Source organism: Lycium barbarum, chromosome 9, assembly GCF_019175385.1.
Source record: "Lycium barbarum isolate Lr01 chromosome 9, ASM1917538v2, whole genome shotgun sequence".
NCBI lineage: Eukaryota > Viridiplantae > Streptophyta > Magnoliopsida > Solanales > Solanaceae > Lycium > Lycium barbarum.
The window spans coordinates 104,188,070-104,213,237 of record NC_083345.1 but is presented as its reverse complement, the minus strand read 5'-3'; the positions used below and the strand labels follow the sequence as shown (position 1 = coordinate 104,213,237).

The 25,168-nt window shown below is 37.5% G+C and overlaps 1 protein-coding gene across 1 annotated transcript in view; it reads right to left on the bottom strand.

Moving 5' to 3' along the window:
- Positions 1 to 3,709: 3,709 nt before the first annotated feature.
- Positions 3,710 to 25,168, bottom strand: part of LOC132609228 (protein DUF642 L-GALACTONO-1,4-LACTONE-RESPONSIVE GENE 2-like) — a 45,289-nt gene continuing 23,830 nt past the window's right edge. The window contains exon 4 of the mRNA XM_060323105.1: positions 3,710 to 4,462. Coding sequence (XP_060179088.1) covers positions 3,876 to 4,462 — 587 coding nt within the window. The 3' untranslated portion in view covers positions 3,710 to 3,875. The remainder of the gene's footprint in view (positions 4,463 to 25,168) is intronic.

The window sequence follows — 25,168 nt, the reverse complement described above, 5'->3', positions numbered from 1 at the left end:
CGAGAAGGTCAGAACATTCCTTTATTTCGATTTTTCGCTCGAAGTAACAACACATGTAGTGCCGTCATCTTTAGCACTTTTCTTTGAGTAGAGCCTCTTCGTTCGAAGACCTATAAATAAGAGTCCTAGCGTAAGGCACACAATGATACTTCTCCACGAGCGAGTCAGGTCGCGAGAGGCATCTAGCAAAGCAACAACCCAATCAAAAATTTTAATTATAAGCTCTGGTTCGACTGATACCGGAGTAGGATTCCATACTTCAGGAAAAGACTCGGGTAAAGAACGATGGAGTTGTTTAGTCCGAATCATGACAAATCAGTGTAACTAGCCCCTGTTATAATCGTCCTCCAAATCGATAAGACCTCGAACTCCACGAGGATACAGATATACCAGACCACCTCGAATAAATCGTGGACGGTAGATATGGATCAAATGGTCGAAGGTAAAAGAAACTCTAGCTATGTTGGCCAGAAGGTCGATACAAAACACCAACCTCAAAACTTGTGGAGCAACTTGCCCGACACAAATATGATAACGGCGACAAAAGTCCTCTATTAACTGAGGAATGGGGAAGGAGTAGCCGATTGCGAAAGGGTATGTATACACCAGGGAATAACTTGAGACATGGTGGTTGATTCTTGCCCCACGTCCGATCAGAGCGACGTCAATACTGGCACCCAAGTTGCAGTAACTCCTAACCTTAGGGATGGCGTCAGCATCGACGAACGATTCAAAGCTTTCCACGAATTCAAGATGGTCTGACTTTGCAATTACTTTGATACTTGAAACCAGCAGGGAGAATATCAGCATCAAGAAACTCAAGTTCTTCATGGCTAGAGGCTGCCTTTGGCGATGACAAAGAAGAATAGGATGGTGACGAAGGACTAGCAGAAGTTTGAGTTAACAGAGGAATGAAAGACGTTATTGAAGGGGGGGGGGGGGGGGGTTGAAAGAGGAGTTTCAAAATTTCCTGACATTATTTTCTTCTTTATGGTTTTTTATATGCAAAGGGTATAAGTGCATGGCTAAGTATGAAGAAAACACTTGCCTTTTATAGGGATTGGAATTTGAAAAAGTGTGGAAGCCTTGATGGCACACGGCTTCTAAGGTTGATCACTTCACTAATGTAATAATGAACAATCAGCATCGTGCAGAGTGCATCCATATCGTGCAAAGTGCGGAGCTGGAATTGTCCTTTCAGGCGGTGGAACCGGACCTGTAGTGTTTCTGCCGAAGGACTACTTCAGTTTTTATTCAGATCCATTCCCCGGAGCCAATACTTTCCACCGGAAAATGGAGGGAGTATATGTATATGGTGTAAACTGGAACAAAGTGTTTGTATTTGTCGATGGAAGATCATACCAAAATAAGAAGGTTTAAATAGTCGGACAAAATAAGTCCCGAGGGGTGACAAATCGGAGGGGCATCGATCGACACGAACCCGAGGAATCCGACCTGTAGCGAGATTCCTGTCGGCAGTCGCGCCATCAATGTTGAGGCATCCGAGATTGTCGGGATCATTATCTCTTTTTCAAATTTTAGTTACCTTGTATAACTTTAACTCTAGTACTATATATAGAGAGAGGGAGACCCTTCATTACGGCATCTGATTCTGATCTTTTTCTACATTCACACACTGTAAATCTGCAAGTTCTTAAGATTAAACAAGCCTTGGCTCGGGAAACGGATCAAATTGCTCCAAAACTGTGTTCTACAATAACAGTTACAAGCCATCCTTTTTCTTGTTCTTTACTTATCATAGATTGCAAGTTATGCTTTATTATTTCAACGAATTTAGTCACATATCCTTTAACCGCGTACAAATTCAATTGCTACCTTTTGAAGGGGTAAACAAGTGTCATATTGTAATATAATTTAGGAAAAATTTCAGAGACCTCCCCTCACGTTTCGTTTCGTTTCAGTGACCTCCCCTCATGTTTCCAATCCCTCATGTTTGCAATATTACGGCAACCTCCCCTATTTTAATTTTTTTGTAACAATTATTTTATTCTATTTATTACTAATAAAAATAATAATATATCTGGACTGATTTGTCCTCCCTAACATCATGCTCTTTTATTTTCAAAATCAGGTAAAATAGATCAAAAGGCACTAATTTTGTATAGACATAAAGTGCTGGCATCCGAGAGAAAATGTGAATTTTTAGTTGTGATTACTCGATAAGGAGCACAGTTTGCATAATCTACGTCTGAAGCTATTTCTTGGCACAACTGGTAAATAAAGGAATATTATAGTACTTGTTCTTTGAGGGCACAGGATTCATTCAATGAGAGTAAAGAACAGTAAGCTTAGCATATGGATTTTTCAAGTAAAAAGCTACAATCTTGTTTCCCCTTTTAGTGTCAACCAAAAGCACATTAAGATTTGGGTCATCTGCAGCACCACAAATAGGCATAGATGAAGTAGTTGAAACAGCAACAAGCTTTCCATTATCCCTTTTCTTGACTTGGTATGTAGCTGGTGATGGAGGAAAAAATGCATTTTTTGCTGCCAGTTGAGATATACAACAACCCATTATTGATTAGTATGATTTAGCTCCACCACCTTAGTAGTAGCTGAATAATGATCTCTACAGACCCAACTCAGGAATATTGCATATGGTTGTTCTTGTTTGTATGTAACTGTAGAAGCAAAAACGGCAGAAAAGGGTAAGTGGGGGTTTCTTGAATTTTGTTTGATTATTGTAGGGGAGAAGAGAAGGGGAAAAGGAAAGAAGTTGAGATATACAACAACCCATCACAGTATCACATGATGTGTTGTTGGACAATGGATTTCGCCGGAGAAGATGAAGCACTGATGCAGATTTTGGTAAATTAAGCTAGCGGAAAAAAGCATGATCTTAGGAGGGAAAATCAGTCACGATATATTATTTTTTATTAGTAATAAATAGAATAAAATTGTTACAAAAAAAGTTAAAACAAGGGAGGTAGCCGTAATATTGCAAACGTGAGGGGATGTCACTGAAACGAAGCGAAACATGAGGGGAGGTCTCTGAAATTTTCCCTATAATTTATGTGCATATTATTTCTGTGTTCATTGTGTGTTTTTTTTAACACTTGTTCTAAGCGTTCAAGGGGGCGGGTAGAGGATCTTACTGAGTTATATTTACTTATAACTCACTACTTACCTATAAATCTATCCAAATACAGTTGCTGAGAACGAGCCTAGTGGCTGACGAATCCATTCGAGTAGATTTTATTGTTGAGGTGAGCCGTCACAGTGTTCGTGGAGGATGTTGTTTCAACTCTTCTCGACAGTTAAACTCGTGCAACTCTATTAGATGCTTCATTGTCTTAGTGTGGGATTTATGCGAGAGATTTATTGTTTGATTGATCATTGGATTTTCATAAAATGAGTATGGATTTGGTTGGATAATTAGCATTAATGCATCTGGACTTGCATTTATTTCCTCTCAGAGCTTAATAAGTGATTATGTGTATGAAAATTGATTCGCCTGGCCGGTACTGTTAGTTAGGTGTCAGTCCATGTCTAGGAGATAATTTAGAATGACTTTAAGAGTATGTATAAGTTATTTTAGCCCAACGAAAAGTACAACGAATTAATATTTTTTTTATATGTTAATAATAACAAAAAAGTTAAAATAAAATAATGAACTATTTAACTCCCCAAATAATAATTGTATCATATAAATGAAACATTGTAAATACTAACATACACGAAAAGAACATAGCCCAAAATAATTGATTCTTACTAGATGATAACTAATAACAATTCAAATTTTCATTGAAAAAAAAAAAGAACTAGGACATAAAGATGGTTTTCCAACACTTGCAAAACCATACACATACACTTGTATATACCATGTAATAAGGTAGACACTACAACTATTAAATCTAAACAAAAACAAATGAGATGAGCAATCCAAAGACAAACAACAATCCTACCACCCTAATTTTGCTAGACCCTGACAATTCAACCTTCACATCATCAACAACAGGTCCACAAAGAGAGCTCATATCATCAATTCTTGTGTTATAATAGATACTATAGAAAGCGATACGTGTCCTATCGGCTTTGGCTGTGAAGTTCAGATTGGCAACTTGAAATGTAGAGTTGGCATTGGGAGTATAATGGATATTTTGAGCTTGATCACCAGCAAATGCCATTATTGCTAGTGGTTGCTTGCATGAATCCCCTGCATCGCCTAATAAAAATGTCAATTTGTATGGCTTGTTAGGCTTAGTTTCAACCATTTGGGATATAATGCCTTCTTTCCCAGATAGCAATTCTATTGCTCTTTTCCCCTCCGGGACCGTAAAATGGTACGTATCGATGTATCTAACAGCACGGTTGGATTCGACTATCCAACCAGGCAACGACGAGGTTTCCTCGTCGAGATTCGTTGGGAGCAGAACTCCAAGTGATGCATTTCTGAACATCCATGGACCTTCTTCAAAGTCACCATTGACTACTGCATTATCTGCGCCAATTGCCAAAACCAGAATGAATTTGAGCACCGTCAAAGTAATAAGATACTCCCACCGTCCCAATTTAAGTGACACTTTTCCTGTTTCAGTCAATCCCAAAAGGAATGACATCTTTCTATATTTAGTACTTCCTCCGTCCCAAAATAAGTGTCACTTTAGTTCATTTCATGGCCATTAAAAAACAATAAATGTAAGGTATAGTTTACTAAGTTATCCCTATTTATTAGATGTTTTCTTGAGAATTGAGCACTATTAAGAAGAAGTAATTCTTTAATATCAGGATATAGTTGGAAACAATATTATTTTTGTCTTGAATTCCTAGAGTGACATTTATTTAGGACAATTTTTTTTGCTAAAGCGATACTTATTTTGGTACGGAGGGAGTTACAATTTAACTTTAAACAACTTTTCATTTTATCCTTAACGAGAAGATTTATAGCAACACAAATTTTAAAAATCTTTCTTTTTTTCTTAAATTCTATGCCCAATTAAACACCATCTCTGGGACGGGACGAATGAAGTATATCTTTGAAGGACTTTCTATCTGAAGAGAAGTGTACTTCAAACTTAATATACTCTGTTTCTTGTATATTATTTGAAGCTTTTGTTCCTTTATTACCCTAATAAAAGAACATAACTAATGCTTGGTTATAATTCTTTACATACTAATAAACCATAATTACTAATTCAGTAAAATAGACAAATAATTCTATTCAACGATTAATATTCGTAATTTATTGGTCCTTTCTTCCCAGTCTACTTATCTCAGTTCAAATCCAACATCATGCTTGATTTGTATAATGATTCAAGAATAAAACTTAAACTAGTCATAAACAACTTAAGAAAACAATAATTTTAATGTTTTAGCTTCAACAGTATTTGAGCATAAAAAACAAATTGGTAAACTTTGATGGAACTTGTCCTTTAAGGAGTAAACCAAACTGAAATAATTCAATTTTCCCTTTAAGAAGAAACTGGACTAAAATTTTTTAATTAGATATTGTGGAAGACTGGAGGTATTTACTATGGCGCTTATCTTCTATACACATATAGTGTAGAGAATTTTTATGCTATTAGCGTACTTGAATCAATTGTAACAGCTACCGTATCTTATTTTCTTGATCACTAATCTCCTTTATATGGACAACTAATCTATCTTATTTTCAGATTTTCGCAAACGAGCTTCGTTATGAATGGATGATATCTCAAAAGATCAGGAGCATCAAGAAGAGTTCATATCCAAAATTTGGACTGTTTTAGTGAGATTTGAGGTGCTTCTGGACTGAAATTCAGTCCCAGCTCATCGAAGAAGACGACGACTCTGCAGCTCCAGCTTTCGTAATCGCGAACGTATAATAGTGCATATACAATAATATATACCTAACTTACTTGTCCTTCTACCATTCAATGTTTTAAATGTCAAGGTAGAGGACACATTGCAAGTGAATGTCCTAATAGGAGGTCAATTTTGGCTATGCTTGGTTGAAGATCAAGCGTATAGCCTCCTCCCCGTGAGCAAATGGGCAGGCAGAGTCCACCAACAATCCTGGTCCAAAACATCAAAAGGAAGCTCCCCATTTCGGGATTGGACCTCATTTTCCACCAATATTCCCTCATCAAGTTGATGCGGATCATTGCCTTGGCACGGTGTTGTTTCGTTACCTGATTTTGATCTTTGATGGTGTCTGCTAGACACATCGCATCAAGATTAATTTCAGCTCTTATATATATAACGTTATACATCATCTTATATAGATTTGGAAAATGGAGAAGGAAAAAAAAGAATTTTGCCGTGGCTCAGGGAAGTAAGAAAATAATATAGAACAAATTTGGCTTGCTAAAATTCAATGTAAAAATATGTTGGCTACTAAGTGTAAATAATTATAGAGCTATGCAGAATGTAAACTCTTTGCTTGGGCTGTACATTTGCATAAGAACCCCTTGAATATGAAGGAACGTTTACATTGTATAGTTGACTATCAAAATAATAGCCGGTAAATATATATTTTATTTATATCAAATTGTAGAAACATATAATATATATAATTAATTAGTGCATATTTTTTGCATATATGACTAGCGATTGTAATTATTTTTAGCGGGCGGCTAAATATAATTTGGCAATTCGCAGGAATGCCTTATTTTTGGGGTGGTCTTTAATATTTTTTTTCCTTCGCTAGAACCCCTTGGTTTCGGGTTCGAATCCCTGCTCAGTCAAAAAAAATAAAAAATCGCAAGGTTGTAAATCTCTACCTCAAGCATAATTTTGCTACATTCTGACAGAGTTTTGAGGCAAACTCTACCTTAAGGTAGAGTTTTTTCTTCAGGCATGCCAAAACTCTACCTGAATGCAAAACTTTGCCTTGCAAATCCAAACCTCTGTCTTGCAAAATTCCTTCTCTTTTTTTTTTTTTTACTGAGCTGGGGTTCGAACCCAGAACCTTGGGGTATTAGGCCAAGGGCGAAAATTAAAGATCACCAATTTGAGGGGCAAAAATTAAAGACCAGTGCTTTTGAAGGGCAATCCACACACAAAAAAATGAATATAATTTGGGAGAAAAACATAAGGAAAATAGCCGGCCCATTACTATGACTTACTTTCAGTAGCCTCACTTTAATAGCCGACTTAGCCATAAATTTAATAATCATACACAAACCCAACAAATCTTAGTAAATCTTCCTAGAACCAACGAAAATAACTCCCATATCTCCACCAATGTAACATCTCGTGCCTTTGGGCTATGGTTTAACTCATAAGATGAGGATATAATGGAATCAAGATGGGAAGTGCAGAACGTGTTTTGAAGCCTACAAAATGTATAAGAAGAGTCTTTGGGAAAATTAAATTTGGAAGCTACGCAACGGATCATGTTTTCAAGTGAACCTTCCAAGGCCTCACTTCAAGCAGGAATAACCCCCTTATTCGTTGGAAATTTGAGAAAACTTCCTTAATAAAAGTTGTAGCCCCTTGAAGTATTTTTCTATCCATATAAGGATCGGGCCAAACGAATCTCTGTACAAAAAGTTATGCCCATTTTACTAAAGGCAGTGCAGCATGCGCGGCCACCCCTACATCACGTGGGTGGCGTACGTCAACACCCTCTCATAATCTTTTTTGTTCTTGTGCAACACCCATGAGACGCACGGGTGGCACACGCGTCAGTATTTTCCAGGCTTCGTATTTTATAAGTATCCAAGGTTAGGGTTTATTTCCCCAACTTTCCAAGTTCAAAAAAACATTCTAGAGAGAGGCAGAACTCGTTTAAGGCATCAAGAACCCTCCAAGGTGAGTTTTAATGGTGTTTTTGTAGTTGATTCCAACTCTCCAGTACTCTTATTAGCAAGATTAACCTTGAAATTCATAGATTATTGCTTGAGTCTTTATCTTGGACAAGAAACTCTAGAACCTGAAATTCAAGATTTGAATACCAAAAGGTAAGACCCTCCTCCTACACTCGAATATAGTTATGTATTTAGTATTTAAAGGCTATAAGTTCTTGAATTATAGTTGGTGAATATGATAGAGAATCACGAATAGTTATATGGCTAGAATATTTGGTTAAGGGTTGTTTTGGATGTCATAGGTGATGAGGGGTAATGGTATTTATATCTATATAAGGGTGTAGTATCATCTAATGGCAAGAAGATAGGTTGTTGGATGAAGAAACACCATTAATGAAGGTTGTGGAGGTTCATGTCCACTAGGTGTTTGATAAAATGCATAGATGACCAAACCATGAATGTTCTTACTAATATTGGTTCTCATTTGACGTATATTGTTATAGATTAGAGCTAAAAGGGTGACCAAATGTAGTAGTATGCTTAAAGGAAAGAATTGAGGTATGTAAGGCTAACTCTCTACGTGCGGGGATGTTATTGATCTTCCTCACGCCACGTTCTTTCACGATTACTACGAATTGCTTCAGATATAGAGTTATGCTATAGTCTCATGAAAATCTTTAGAACTTCTATTCTTTAAACGATATAGTTTCGTAGTTCATTCATGTAAGTTATTATGAACAACATGAACTCAGTACGTAATCAGTGTATACTCATGTTTGACATCCTATGAGTCTTGAAAATCCAGAATGCTTATGAACATCTAATGCTCTAAAATAGTATGAATCATTTATAATTCCATGTCTCAGAATAGAGATGGTAGCATTTCATGTAATGAATCACAATATGTTTCTCAGATCCATGATATAAGCATTGTTTTAAAAGGCAGTGTCAAGACTCGCCCCGAAGCTCGCCTCGGGGCAGGGCAGTGACAAAATGCCCTGGAGCTAACGTGCGGGGCTTAGTTCCTATGAGGCTTACGCCCTAAGCGCCCAACCGTACGCCCTAAACACTCCTAACGCCCAACGCCCAGGGCTCGCCTAACAGTTCTTACACAAATTATATTTTAAATTCCTTAATTAAAATCATTCACCCTCATAATTGTTTAACAAAATAATGATACTTAATAGTTTTTCATCTATAGAAATAGAAGATTGGGTGTAACTCATATAACAAGTCGTAGTATTGGATATTTATTATTTGAGAACGTCGTGAAGGTGAATATCACTTAATTTTTTTTTTTAAAACACATAGCGGAATTGTACATTTTCACTTGTCATTGGTCATAAGTCCTATGTATCAGAATTATCATATAATTTTATTTTTTGTTCATGAAGAAGTTATGTTTTAATTGTAATATTGATAAATTTTATTGATTATTTGCTTATAGCTAGATAAAATGAATAGTATGATAGTAATAGTGTTTTAAGAAACTGTGTTTTTTTTCGTGTTTGAAAGTTAAAATGTTAGAATTGTTTTGCATTTCATAATAGCTTTTATTTCATTGTATTGTTTATACTTGTAAAATTATGTTATATATAATTACAAGTTATAAGCGATGTACAATGGATTGCTTTGATCATTTTTTTGTGAGGATGCGCGCGCTCACACACACATATACATACATACATACATATATACATACATACATACATATATACATACATACATATATGTATGTATGTATGTATATATATATATATATTCATTTATTTATAGTTTTCTTTTATTTTTTTTATGTAATTTTACCTATTTAAAAATATTTATTGTAATTATATTATTTTTAGAAATACTAAAAATTAAATACCCATGGGGCTTACGCCCCGTGCCTCGAGGCTTACGCCTCGTCGAGGCGTATGTAAAACGCCCCGCCTTATGCCTCCGCCTTTTAAAACACTAGATATAAGTTGTTAAATGATGAACACATGTATTTGGGGTCGAGGTCACAATTTATGTACACGTATACTTGGTCTCGAGGCCACATAATTATGCATTTATAATTGGTCCAGAGGCCACAGTTGATAAATTTAGGCAAACAGGTGTACTCCCTCATATTCTAAAAAGGGAAACTTATGGTTATGTCACTTAAGATTCAGTTCGGGATCCTCATGTCAGTTTCAGTATTCAGCTATGTATTATGTTATTGATTTGGGCTGCTCCTTTCCTCGGTCACCTCACAGCTATTTATTTCTTCCAATTAATTTTAAATACAAGTACAATTCCAATATACTTACGTCGTTTTTGCCCGGGGCTTGCATTTCACGATACGGGTACTAATTTACAGGATTAGGGATCTGTTCGTTAGAACCTCCTATGTATCAGCTGCTTGGTGAGCCCCAGTCTCTTTCGAAGCGTTTCTTTTACTTTCATTATTCAGTTATGTTAGATAGTCAGGTATTTCGGGAGCCTTGTCTCGATAAACCGTCAGTATTTCGGTATTCTTCAAAGGCTTCATAGACTAGAGTATCAGTCAGTCAGTATTCTAAGATATTGTATTAGCCTTGTTGGCTACATCTTTATATTCTTAGACTTATCTTAGTACTTCATAATTATGATATCTCAATCAGAATTTTTCAGTGGCTCAGTATGATTATAAGTTATATTTTGCACAATTATATTCCAGCAGTTTAGTTCAGTCATGAATGGTTCGCTCGGTCCAACAGCTGGGCATCAGGTGTCGTGTTACGCCCAGGTCATGATTCGGGGCGTGACAATAGACACTAATATTTTCCATGATTCATGAATACCACGTAATTCTTTAAACACACGTGCAAATAATCACACAGCATAAAAGAGCTTTTTGCACAAAATAAATTAGTGATTTTGCTGTTGAAATTTTGAAACTAATATATATATAGTAAATAGAATCTTACAAAGTATTATAAATGAAGATACAATATTTGCCAAAAATCGAAAATTGAAAAGATTAAAGGACGATATAGAAAATAGAACATAGAATAAAATTTAAAAGACAAAATAAAGTGTGGGTGCCATTAGGATAGTATATGAATAGACCGGAATATGACAAACAAATCAGAGAAATAAACATATTAATAAGAAGTGTGAAAATGTAACGACCTGTTAAGTGGTTATGTGAAATTTGACCATTTTACCCCTGTTGATCCATTCCCCAGACTTTAAGTGAGTCTAGTGAAAACCGAAGGATTTAGAATCCTTAAGTGAAAATATTTTACCAATAGTTGACTTTTGGGTAAACGGATCCTTTTTGGGAATTCGATCGACTCCATGAGGTACGGAGGGTCGATTATGCCTTGGTGGGATGGATGGTTCGGTTCCCGAGGCCTTTGGTTGCGTTTTGGGTACTTGGTTGGAACTTAAATTATTTCATTTTGGGGCTAACTTAGTAAATTAGGCGTCCGTTGTAAATTTCAAGGCTAGAGGTGAATTCGTACGTGTTTTCATGTATGTGTGCATATATGGTATGTGTATGTGGGGCCTCAGATTGATGTCGGGATTTCGGGAAAGACTTGTGAAAACCAATTTTTTGTTGGTTTTGGTGTGACAGCCATGGTGGGCTTTGTGCCTTAATAGCGGGGTCTCGACCGCCATAGCGAGAAGCTGGCATTTAATGACTATCCGCCGTGGCAGATGATTTGGTCTCCACGACGGGACCGCCATGGTTATCCTTGCGACTGCTGTGGCGGAATGACGGGAACAGAATCCCATTTGTTCTCCTAAGTTCAAATTCATTAGAAAAACACTCCTAAAACCTATCCGAAGAGCTTAGAGAGGCGATTATTGAAGAACTTGGGGGAATCATCCTTGAAGGTAAGTTCTAAAACATTATCTTGTTCATTCTCATTTCCTTTTTAAATTTCCATGATAGTTCAATTTCTAAAAATGGTGGGTTGAAGACCTGTAATGACCTGCTAGGTCGTTATGGGAGGACTTAGTAAACTAGACCTCCGTTGGGAATTCTGAGACCGCGGGTGAGTCCGTAGCGTGTTTTTATGTATATGTGCATGTTTGATTTGTGTCCGTAGGGCCTCGGATTGGTGTTAGAATTTTTAGGTGAAAAACTAGTGGAAAAACCCAAGCTACTGGTCAAAATAGACTGCTGCAGCGGTTGTGGGACCGCTGTAGCGAGTCCGTCATAGCGGGTAAGGGGCAGACACCGCGGGGCAGGGGAAATTAGTGAGGTCCGCCATAGCGGGACCGCTACAGCGAGAAGTTGACCGCAGCAGCAGTCGATGGTTTCTATGGCTAGTCCTAAAATACTCTTGAAAGATAAGTCTCAACCCTTTAATTTGTTCATTCCATCATTATATTAAGTTCCATAATTAGTGTAAGATTCGCTAATGGTGAATGAAAGGACTAAAGCCCTAAAGCTTAAGAAACCCTTGAATAATGAATAGGTTAGTGATTTTATTGTTGTTTATTGAGACTTAGGATTTCATAAAGATGGTAACTTTGGCATAAAAACTGCTTGTAAAAAGATTGAATTGATTAGAAACCCATGAATTGGAATAGTATGATCATTGGGAGAGAGGTAATGATGAGTTCACCATAAATGATAGTTCAACCAATTGGAAAGAGTAGAAATAAGTGGGTTTCCCTTTTCAAATTGTTGTATTGTTTGAGTAGATGATTCGAATACTTATCTAGCGCTATATTTCTAGACTTTGAACGTTCCGAGGTGTTGCGGAAAGGAAAGGCTCGCGTAGAATAGCTTGCATTGTTCCAATTCTGCATTGAGGTAGGTTACGGTCGACTTGAATTAGACTTTGATTAGTCGATTGTATATGTTATGACATTGATAGGAGAAAGCATGATTAGGGCTTCGGACATAAAGTGTGGTTAGAAATTTCTAAGCTTGATCTTGATTGATTGATTTTGTGATGAACTATTATGAAATGATAAAGAAGAAGTTAATGAATACTCTTCTTGTTGACTTAGAGCAATCTCTTATTCGTGCTATTGATGAATTGATTCTTGAGTTTTGATTGACTTACGACATGGTGACTTATGTTCCTTGATATTGATTTATTGATTGTTCACAATTCCTTATTGATTATTGGAACAGAAATACATTGAGATGAGAAAGAACATATAAATATGAAAAGGTACATTTGACAGGGGTGAGGATGTGGCCTAGTTATAGGCTCGTGATCCGAGTTCAGTTCCGAAGCGAGTGGTACATGGACACCATGGGTCCCCTGCAGGTCATGGCTATCTGGGCAAACAATATCATTTAGCATGTGTGTACGGATATGTGATAGAGTGGAGATAATTCGTGAGTTACGATTGCTCTGGTGATGACATGGGTTGAGTTACTTTTATTGATTGTTGTTTGTGTGGGCTTATCTTATTTCAATGTGGGATAATTCTTGTTGATAATTTCATATGATTATGTGTTGTTATGCCTATCTGTCTATTCTATTGATTTTATAATTTTATGCATGATACTAATCTTAGTCGGCCTATGATATCTACCAATACATAGTGTTTGTACTGATACTATCTTGCTGCATTCTTTTAGGTGCAGATTGCGATCCAGCGACATCTACCAGACCTCATATTTAACGTGAGGGCATTTTCGACATATTTGAAGGTGAGCTCCTATCCATGCCAAGCCGCCTGAAGATCTTTTATTGACGTATATTTCCATTCCAGACATTATTTCTGTTATTTCAGACATTTGTTATTTCCTTAGACAGTTTATGATTTAGAGTCCCTGTACGATGTCTTTCGGATTTTGGGATTGTAATAGGTAGACTTCCGCATTCGTTATTTATTTATGACATGGCTAGACGTTTTGGGTGATTATTATTTTGTTATATCCTTGATTTGTCTAAAAGCGGTTAAGCAATTGGTAATCGATTGGATAGTTGGTTAAGTAGATGGTTCGCCCACTGGGGGATTTGTGTGGGTGCCACTCGCGGATACTTGGGTCGTGACAAAATTAGTATTAGAGCCCTAGGTTCGTCAATCTCGTTGTACAAGAACATGTCTAGTAGAGTCTTGCGGATCGGGATGGAGACGTCTGTACTTTTCTTCGAGAGGCTAATGGACACTAGGAAAATTCAAATTCTTTCTTTCTACTTGATTCCAATTGGTATCTGGATGATTCAAATTGGTATCTAACTTTTCTTTCTACTCTCTCACAGATGGTGAGGACTCGTGCGGCAGCAATAGCAAATTAGGTACCCGCGCCGGCCGCTGGCGCCGCAGCTCGCGGTGGAGGATCTTGAGCATCTTGAAAATCTTAGATTAACTTCATCTTCTTTTGAACTATTTACTGGAGATATCTCTAGATTGGGATTTTTTATTACATGTTTGTCTTGATTCATTACTCTCAAATTGATTATAGGGTCACTTATCTCTTTATATTTTTCTTCTCTATTTACTTTTGTTTCGAATTCTTTTTCTATACACATAATACATCCTTCTAAATAACATATTTTACACTTAGCTCTTTTATCTTTACTAGGGTACCATGTACATATAAAACACTGGTTACTATCTAATCCCTTATTTCTTTCAAATTCATGACTACATTCTTTAGAGATATTTACTAATGTGCTTGCTTGTATTTCTTCTAAATTCAATTTTTCTAATCCTGTCTCATTTATTAATTCTTCTTCGTCTGAATGTGATGAGTCTATTTGGGTTTTTTCTTTTGTATCTACACTTAATATAGAGTATATACTTTCATTACCAGACATATATTCATTTACACTTATTAGAGTTTCTTGAAATTCTTCTATTAACTGTGAATTTCTTGTTTTATTATTGATTCTTTTTGGGCAAGTATTTGCTAGGTGTTCTATATTTCCACAAGTAAAACATTCTAATTTATTTTTATAATTTCTTTCTGTTCTATATTTTCTAACATGTCTATTTCTATTCAAGGAAGGCATTCTAGCTGATGATTTTCTAAGATAATATTTCTTTCTGCAATATCCTTTATTATATTGTGGTTTATACTTTCTATTTTTTTTTTTTTATAATTATCTTTATCATAGCTTTGAGTTGTGCATACTCTATTTTTGCAAAAACTCATTTCATTTTGTTTTAACTGTTTCTGTATTTTTATATGTGTACATTTTCTTGTAATATTTCCATTATGTGTTGTATTTTGTGTCCTATAGACCATCTTGTATTCAAATTTTGTATTACTCCTTCTCTTTTGTACCGTTTATCTTCTATTTCTCTGCCTATAGCTCCTGGTAATTTATTAAATAACTTTTTTTCCCAGTTCTTAATCAAAAGTGTTCCCGCTAAGGGGTCGTTTGGTAGGAGGGATAAGATGGGCTAGATTATTAATCCAACGGGATTGGAATTAATCCTATGTTTGGTTGGTAGGATAACTTTTTAATATCCCATCCAATCCCATGTAGATGGGATAAAAGGTGGGATTAGTAATCCCACCTACATGGGATAACTTATCCTCCTACCAAATGACCCCTAATAGTGCAATAGTAAAAATAATCATTCAAGAATTTCTTGATATGAAACCAACTACTTATACTCAATTGTTCTAATTTTATTAATGTATTTTTTTGTAATATGATTAATTCACTATTTAGGTCTTCTTCTGTTATTAAACTATGAATTTATTTGTAAAGTTATAAGGGTTTGGTCCCATAGCTACTAAAGCTTGAAATTCTTGGGGTAGTTCAGACTTATAAGCTTCCCATAATCCTTTTATTGATTCTCCTAAAAAGGTTTCCATATACTTACACGTAGTTTCTGCATATGCATCTTGATATGTTTTTAAATAGTCTGCTACTACCATTCATTTGCAAAGGTCTATCACTGAGTTCCACATTTGTGGATCATGAGCTGCTATATTTAGTATTTTGCTTTTATTACCTCCTTCTTGTAATCTAATGGGTTCTTCAATTGGCATCCTTTTTCCTGCCAGTTTTATACTTTTTGATGCTATTTCTTGACCTATTCTATATACTCTTCTTCTAGGTATATTTCCTGTACTAATATCTACCTTATTTTGTTGGGTCGTTCTCTTAAATGGGCTAGAACTAGTTGACTTCATTACTTTCTGTTGGCTTATTATTGAATCCAATTCTGTTTTTTCCTCACTCTCTTGGATTTCTCCTTGAATTTTATCAAGACTTTCTAACTTCTTTTGTGAAATACTCTCTGCTCTATATTCCCAATTGTCTGTTCTTAGTTCACATTTTTTACAATGTTCTTCTGTCTCTCTTAATGTTGATCTTCGTAATTTACATCCTTTACAGTTGAAGGTCATATTTTATATTTTTAATGGTTTTGTAACAACCTGTTAGATCATTTTTGGGGGCTTTGACCATTTTACCCTTGCTAGTACCTTCCCGAGAATAGAATTGAGCTTAATGAGAACTCAAAGAGTTAGAAGTCTAAAAACTGAAACTTGATTTGTTTGTTGTTGCGCATGGTTTGGAACTTGTTGTATATTCATTAGGGCGGTTGGTAAATTAGACCTTTGCTGGGAATTTCGAAGCCACGGATGAGTATGTCGCATGCTTTTATATATATGTGCATGTTTGGTTTGTGTCTGTAGGGCCTCGGGTTGGTGTTGGGATTTTGGGCTAAAAACAGGTGAAAAACCAAAGCTCACTGGTCGATTTGGACCACTGCCATTACAACGGGTCCGCCGTAGCAGGGCGAGGGTCGCCGCAGCTGAAATGTGGAAATTAAATGAGGTCCATTATAGCGAGACCACTCCCGCTATAGCGGGACAGCCATAGCGAACGTCGACCGCTGCAGGCAGAACTGACTTTTATACTGTGAAATTTTGAGTCATTCCTCACTTTATGTAATAACCCGTTTAGTCGCTATAGCCTTTTCGGTATTTTCACCCTTTTCCGAGCATTGATTAGCTCATTTTGACCTGAGGGGACCGTTAGCACGCTTCTCGAGGTGTCTCGACCGAATTCGGGCACCTTTTGTGAAATATAGGCGTAAAGTGAAAAACGGTTGACCCAAAGTTGACCTTTGGTTAAACAGATCTTTTTCGGAATTCCGTCGATTTCGAGAGGTCCGGATGATCGTTTAGAACTTGTGTGTGTATTTAGTTCGGTTCTCAATACACTCGGATGCATTTTAGGACTTGGGTTGGGAAATGGTAATTAAGGCATTAGGGGCTGACTCGGTCAACGAGACCTCCGTTGGGAATTCCGAGGCCACGGGTGCGTTCGTGGTGTGTTTTTATGTGTGTGTATGTGTATGGTATGTGAGCGTATGGCCTCGAGAATTAGTCAAAAAATCTAATCAAATTGTGATACTTGGGAGAGTTTTTGGTGTCTGGTGCCTGCTTTGGCGGCACCAGCACCGTGGCAGCAGCACCGCTGAAGCGGTCCAAGGCTTTTTGCCTTGATCGCTAAAGCGGTCATGTGACCGCTGAAGCGGCTCCACTGGGACTATCCCAGTGCCGCTAAAGCGGGTGACGGGCAATTTGTAAAATTAACGAAGTGTTAAAAGCCCTTAGACCCTCATTATTTCCTATTTCGAAATTAGAGCTTTGGGGAACGGTTCTTGGAGATATTCTTGGAAGTAAATCTTGTTTGTTCCTTTACTCTTCCTTTAATCATAATCATCTTGGATTCCCCCTTCCCTTTAATAATCCCTTAGTGATGGAAGTTGAAAGAAGGTTTGATGAATTTTTCCTTAGGCTCATTAATGAGGAAATTGATGATGTTTATGTTAGATTTTGATGAAGCTAAGCTTATTAATCATATATCTTCCATTTCTAATGTTGAATTTCGGAATCAAAGAGTTAGGGTTTATACCCAAATTGGAGTTTTTTGCTTGAAATCAGAAATTAGGCTAATCCTTGAGTTAAATTAGCAATTACTAGTTGAGTTATGATCACCTAGTGCTTAATTTGATATTTAGCTTTTGAATTTCGCGTTTTGCCCTTGTGGGCCCGTTTCCCCAATTTCTAGGGTTAGAATTGACCTAATTTGAATAGTAGCAATATTAGTATCATTCTTCATAATTTCTAATTTAGAATTCGATTATGCTTAGACTACTTTGGTTCTGAGGTTCAACAGAAAGGCAAGGCAAAGGAGTGAGTTGTCGGTATTACGGTTCGGCCATCTAGGTAGGTTATGGCTTACCTTTGGTAAGACTTCGTATAGCGAAGTACCTATTTAGATTATATTGTCGGAGACAGTATGTGAACCTTCAGGTATGAAGTTGGGTTGAATATTGCCTTAGGTTAGGCCCTGTTGTGTGTTGGGACTAGCCATCCCGTTATGTTATGTTTGATTGTTCTATTGTGTTGGCTTGCTGCCATGAGTTGTTGATAGATATTGAATTCTGTTTATCGTCTTGATTACGATATTGTTGGCATACCCATTATTGGTACTTGTGATATTGAGCATGATTATTGATGTTGATTCATGCATTGCACGCACTCCCATTGTCATTATACATTGTTGGTAGTCTGATTATAATGGATAAAAATCTTTTACTTGAGTGACGTGGGATGGCTGATGTCCGATGTTCATCCCGGAATCGTTGATCGAGTGAAGTTGATACTTGATAAAACTCTTTTACTTGAGTGACGTGAGATGGCCGATATCCGATGTTAGTCCCGGAATCGTTGATTGCATGGCCGATATCCGATGTTAGTTCCGAAATCGTTGATAGTGCATGGACTCCGTGGGTCCCCCAGGGTGGTGTCAGTGAGAACACCCCATAGGAAAGATTCGGGATCCCGTCTGTCTGTTGGGCAAAGATCCGGGACAGGTGGCACTTAGACTTCGCGAGCCACACTGGGTTGTGCTACCGAGATATCGATATTTCCATCCGGAGTATATGTGTGCACAACATTTGCATGGCATTGCATTCATACACTACTACATTGCATTGCATTATGACTAGATTTGAGACTTTGGTGTTGTATTGTGATGTTGTATTTGGATTGGATATATTCAGCCTTGGCACATTTGGGATTAGAAGCTTTACATAGGGGATGACGGATACTTGGGTTTGATTACATTGACTTATAATTGTTGGTTTATCTGCTTATCTGCTTTATTATCCCAGTTATGTTAGCTATGCTTAATCAGCCGATGATGCCTGCCAGTACCGTTGATTGTACTAACCTGCACTTGCTACATTCTTTTATGAATGCAGAGTATCAGGTTGGATCCACTTCCATAATGCGTGGCTGATAGTCGCTTTAGCTTTCTTTTCGAGTCTCTAGGGTGAGCATGGCCGTCCGCTGCCTTGAAGACTTTTCTATCCTTATGTCCTATTCTATTCAGAGACATAGATACTTTATGTATTAGTATTCAGAGTTGTATTATTTCCCTTTTAGATGCTCTTGTGTTATTCAGACTAGACCCTGGGGGTGTTATTATCATTCCGCACTATTCTACTATATATATCGTGAGACTTACGTATTTATTCTATTCCATTGCTTAATTTCATTCTTTTATGTATTCATTCATTGTTGAGTTGAGGTTTCGCTTACCAAGGCGGGAAAGTAAGTGCCCGCACGGCTTAGGCAAAATAGGTCGTTACACTTTACACCAAAAATAGTTCCCAAAAAATATTAAGGCAATTTTGTTAAGGCTAGGGCACCAGTCGTCATCAAGGTAAGTCTCAATCTTTATCTTCATTCATTCCATAATCATCTTAAGTCCCTACATCATCTAAAGTTCTTTAATGGTGAATTTAAAGGTTAGAACCCTAGAATTTATGAAAACCTTGAATAATGAATGGGTTTTTGATTCTATTGTTGTTTAATCATCTAGGATTATAGATTATCACTTCCTAGGATGAGAATTTGATTATTAATGGTGGAAATTGTTGATTGAAACTTAGGGTTCCAATAAAAATAGAAACTTTAGCCTAAATTTTTTTTGAAAGGGGATGAATTGATTAGAAAACCCATGAATGGGAATAGTAAGGTGGTTGGGGTTGATTTTATAATGAATTCACACTTAGTGATAGTTCACCCATTTGAAAAAGGTAGAAGTAGTTGGGTTCTCTTCCGCAATTGTTGTTTGTTTGAGTAGATGGTCCATTACTCACTTAGCGCTATGATTGCTAGACTTTGAACATTCTGAAGCTTTACTAAAGGAGAAAGCTATTGCAAAGTGATTGCATTGTTCCAGTTCGGCTTTGAGGTAGGTTATGGTCTATTTGAGTTAGACTTTGATTAGTTGAATGTATATGTAATAGAATTGATGGGAAAAAGCATGTATAGGTCTTCGAACATGAAGTCTGGTTGGAAATTCCTAGATTGGTACTGATTGATTTATTATATAGGCTGGTTGCCACTACTTTATGTACTAAACCTAAGGTAGAATTGTTGTGATATGAGAAGGAAGGAGTTAATATATACTCTTCTTGTTATTGAGAAAATTTCATATTCATATTGATTGATGAGCTGATTTGTTGAGTCTTGATTTATTTGTGGCATGGTGCCTTGTGCTCTTGACTTTGATATTGTTGACTGATCCTATTCTTTATTTACTGATGAACTGGAAATAAGTTAAGAAACACATTGTGATGAAAAATAGAGAGAGTGTGTGTGTGTGTGTCTATATATATATATATATATATATATATATCTGTGTGTGTGTGTACACATATATACATATATATATCTATATATGTGTGTGTGTATGTGTGTATGTATGTGTGTGAGGCACATTTGACAGGGGGCGAGGATGTGGCCTACTGATGGGCTCGTGATCCGAGGTCAGTTCCGGAGCGAGTAGTACATGAACACCATGGGTTCCTTGCAGGTCCTGACTATTTGGCGAAACATTATAGCATGTGTGTACACGGTTGAGACACTCTCATTATGCATTGCATTGCATCGCATCGGACTCATATTATTTTTGTTGTTGGCTGATGACAAAATTTATATCAATTCAGTGATAGATTGATAGCTGAATTTATCTTATCCATGTGTTTGTTGGTTTCTGTTGATGACATTACTTGGTTATGTGTTTTTGTGCCTACCTGTCTATCTTATTAATTTTATGAACGCATGCATGATACTAATCTTAGTCGGCCTATGATATCTACCGATACATAGTGTTTGTATTGATACTACCTTGCTGCACTTTTATTTGAGTGCAAATTGTGTGCCAGAAACATCTTACAGACCTCATATCTAGCTTGAGGCCATGTCCCGTTCAGATCAGAGGGTAAACTTCTATCCATGCCACGCCGCATGAAGATCTCTCTTTATTGAAGTCTATTTTTACTCCAGACATTGTTTACGTTTATAACAAGTTATCTATTCTTTATATAGTTTTGTTTTAGAGTCCTTGTACGATGACTTTCGGATCTTTGGGGTTGTAATAGTTAGATTTCTGCACTTTTATTTATTTATGGCATGACTATTCAAGTTTATGATTTAATTCTAGTTATTGATTTATAAATTGTTAAATGGCTTGATTATTGGGTAAGGGGATGGTTCGCCCACAAGGAGATTTAGTATGGCTGCCACTCACGGCTATTTGGGTCATGACAAAGTTGGTATCAGAGCCCTAGATTCGTCGATCTCGTTGTACAAAGACATGTCTAGTAGAGTCTTACGGATCGGTACGGAGATATCTGCACTTATCTTCAAGAGGCTATGGACATTAGAAAAATTTCAAATTCTTTCTTTCTTTCGTGCTACTTGATTCCAATAAGTATCTAGATGATTCAAATTGGTATCTGACTTTTCTTTCTATTCTCTCACAGATAGTGAGGACTCGTGATGTGGCAGCAACAGCAAATGAGGTATATGTACCGGCTGCTAGGGCCACAATTCGTGGTGCAGTCTAGGCCAGGGGTCATGGCCGTGGCAGAGGCAAGGGAGCAGCAGCACCAGCCAAGGGCAGGCTCCTGCAGCTAGTCAGGCTCGTGCTGAGTTCCCTGAGCCTCAAGTAGTTCCGGATGAGGCAACAGAGTTTGCAGCAGCACCAGCTCAGCCAAATATTATAGCTCCTCCAGTGTTGTCAGACGTCATGTTTCGAGTGTTGAACTTGCTGAATGGGTTAACAGAGGCAGGTGTGTTACCAGTCATTCCAGGTGCTCAGAGTGTTAGAGTGGGTGATCCGGCTTCGAGGGAGTTCGTGCTCTTAGGTTACAGCATGTTGCAGCTGTGGCTTCTCGTTTGGACAAGGCTCTAGGAGTGGAGGTATTTCCTAGACCAGTGCGAGGTCCGATGATGACCGAGGATGAGCATGATTTATTTTGGAGGTTCACTAAAATGAAGCCTCCAGAGTTCTATGGCACTGAGGCTGAGGATTCTTATAAGTTCATCATGGACTGTCATAAGAGGCCCCATAAGATGGGGGCAGTGGATAGGTATCTTGTTAAGTTTGTGACCTTCCAGCTCTTGGGTGATGGCAAGTTATGGTGGAGGGCTTTTGTGGAGTACAGGCCAGCGAGATTGCCTCTATTGACATGGACTCAGTTTTATCATGTGTTCTTAGAAAAGTAAGTTCCTCGTACATTGAAGGACCGAAGGCGTGATGAGTTCAATAATATTGAGCAGGGTAATTTGTCGGTGGCCGCTTATGAGACTCGGTTCCATTCATTGTCTCGTTATGCCCTCCGGCTTGTGCCTACTGAGAAGGAGAGAGAGGGGATTTGTGAAAGGGTTGAACACTGCTCTTCAATTATCAGCTCTTCAGCTTGCGGCCTCAGGTGCTTCCTTTCAGGAAGTGGTGGATCATGTTAGAACAGTCGAAGGTGTTAGGCAGGATAGTTATAATAAGTACACGGAGAAGAAGGCCCGAAAGGGTGTTAGTTTCAGTGGCTCTTTCTCTAAGGGCCAGAGTTCCCAGGTCTATTCGAGATGCCCTCTTCAGTCAACCATGCATGCTTCAGTTGGAGGCCCATCAGGGGCCAATCAGTACTATTCCAGTCAGCTAGGTTCACAGGCCAGAGCTCCAGATTATGGTAGTTATTCGACTTCGTTAGTTTCTGTTCAGCGTGCGACACTAGACCGTGAATGCTTTGAGTGTGGTGAGATAGGGAATTTCAAGAGAAATTGTCCCAGATTTAGGCAAGGTGGCCAGGGTGCTCAGTTTTAGGCACCTAGAGCTCTAGCATCAGGTAGAGAGGGAGGATCGTATGGTGGAAACCGTGCTCAAATTGGGCATGGAGGTCACACAGCTGGTAGAGGTGGCACCTAGCCCAGCAGGGCGGATTCCAGTCCGGTAGAGGTTGACATCAGCCAGGCAGGGACGGAGCTCAGGCAGGGCAGGTTGATCGCAATGGCTCGCAGGCTACTGGCGGACGAGTTCAGTGTTATGCTTTTCCTGGCAGGTCGAAGGTGGAGGGCTTTGATGTCATCATCATATGTAATATCTTAGTCTATCATCCGATGGCTTCTGTATTGTTTAACCCGGGTTCTTCATTTTCTTATGTGTCTACATGTTTCTCTATAGGTCATGATATGGTCTGTGATTTGCTTGATGCCCCTATACATGTATCTACTCCAGTTGGAAACTCCATGGTTTTAGATAGAGTTTTTTCGATCTTGTATTATCACACTTATGGGGTATGGCACCTGGGTTGACTTAGTGATTCTAGACATGGTAGATTTTGATGTCAGCATTGACCAACATTTTAAAAATTTAAGAATTTTCTTTAATATCATTAAAGAAAATGACTTAGTCTTATCAAAAAATAACTAGTCTTTTTCAAATTAGCATTCGATTTCTTGGGCACAATTTCTAGCAAGGAACAATTGTCCCTATTCAAAGGTCGTCCAATTTGTTGACTAATTTCCCGATCAAATCTTAGACAAAACCCAGCTCCAGAGATTCTTAGGTTGCGTTAATTATGTGTCGGATTTCATTCCCGGAATTTAGCAATCTATTAAAACTTCTCCATGACAAGTTAAAGAAACCTCCACCTCCATGGACCAATATCCACATCAACGTTGTCAATTAAATAAAATTGAAAAGCAAACACCTTCTTTGTTAGTCTCTCCCTGATCCCTCTGCATTCAAAATAGTTGAAACAAATGCCCTAGATATTAGTTATGGTGGAATTCTAAAACAAACGAAAAAAGATAAAGAACATATCAATGCATTTGCATCCTAGCATTGAAATAAGTCTCAGCAGAATTATCCCACAATTAGAGAAAAAAATTGACAATTGTCTTATGCATCTCAAAATGTCAAGCTAATCTACTAAATAGGAAATGTTTGTTACGAATTGATTGTAAATCCACAAAATCAGTTTAAAGATGTACAAAATCTTGCCCCAATGTTACACCTCAGAAATTTTTCGTTGATGCACAGTGAATAAACTAACGAAGAGCACGAAGTATACGGTATTTCGATAAGTAAGAAATGACATTCGATGACCCTAATGAAGATTTCAAAGATGTTTGAGATAGGGGGAGAAAGTTTTCCAAGAGAAGGCAAGGCTTACGATAGATATCGAAAAGAAATTACGAGTAACAAGTTAACGAGGATTTAGTGATGCTTTGGAGAAGATTTATAGCGTCCCTTAGATTGTAAATGAGGTGATAAACAAGTGCTAAGAAGGTTCCATAAGGATTGGAGATCAAAGGAGTCGACGAAAACGAACATCGGACCGTATGTTGGACCGTATAATCAGCCCAGATTGTCACCATTCTCTGGACCAATTCTACGGCCAGACATACGGTCAGTATAATTTATACGGACCGTATGTTGGTCCGTAGAACTGGTCGGGACAGATTTGGTTCATTAAATAAGGGATCCAAGTTTCACTTCATTTCATTTCCCTATCACGCCCCTTCTCTCTAAAACATCTCTCTACATTTATTCCACAAGAATTCAAGAGGTATTAGTGATCAACAACATAAACTAAGTGAATCAAGTGTAGGAAAACCCATTGAGGATCATCCAAGTCAAGAAATCTCATTAGAGATGAACTAGGGTATTGGCTCAAGTGAATTATTTCCACCCAAAGCTTGTTCCCACAACATCTAAGGTAAGATTTATGGTATTTCTATGTTGTTTAAGGTATTTGAGAGTTGAAATACTTGGATTGTGGAAGGTTATAGAAAAACGGGTCATGAACGTAGAATAATGCCATTTTGAGTAATAGCTTGAATTGAGTCATGATTCTTGATGTGTTGTGATATTGATATGTTATAAATGATGTTAAGAACATGGGATAGGCAACATATATGAATGAACGTAGTCGTGTATTAAGACTATGGGTATGGGTGATTTGAAGCGAATTGAGAAATATAGATAATGTGAATGAATAAAGACTATTGTTATGATATTGTGAATGTATTATTGACGTTTGGGAATCGATATCCGATATGGAGGAATGTCGTACAAATAAAGAAGATGTTGTCCGATTTTCTCTAAGTCTTAATTGTGTATGCTAGTTATCGATTTCTAATGATAGTATGACTTTAATGA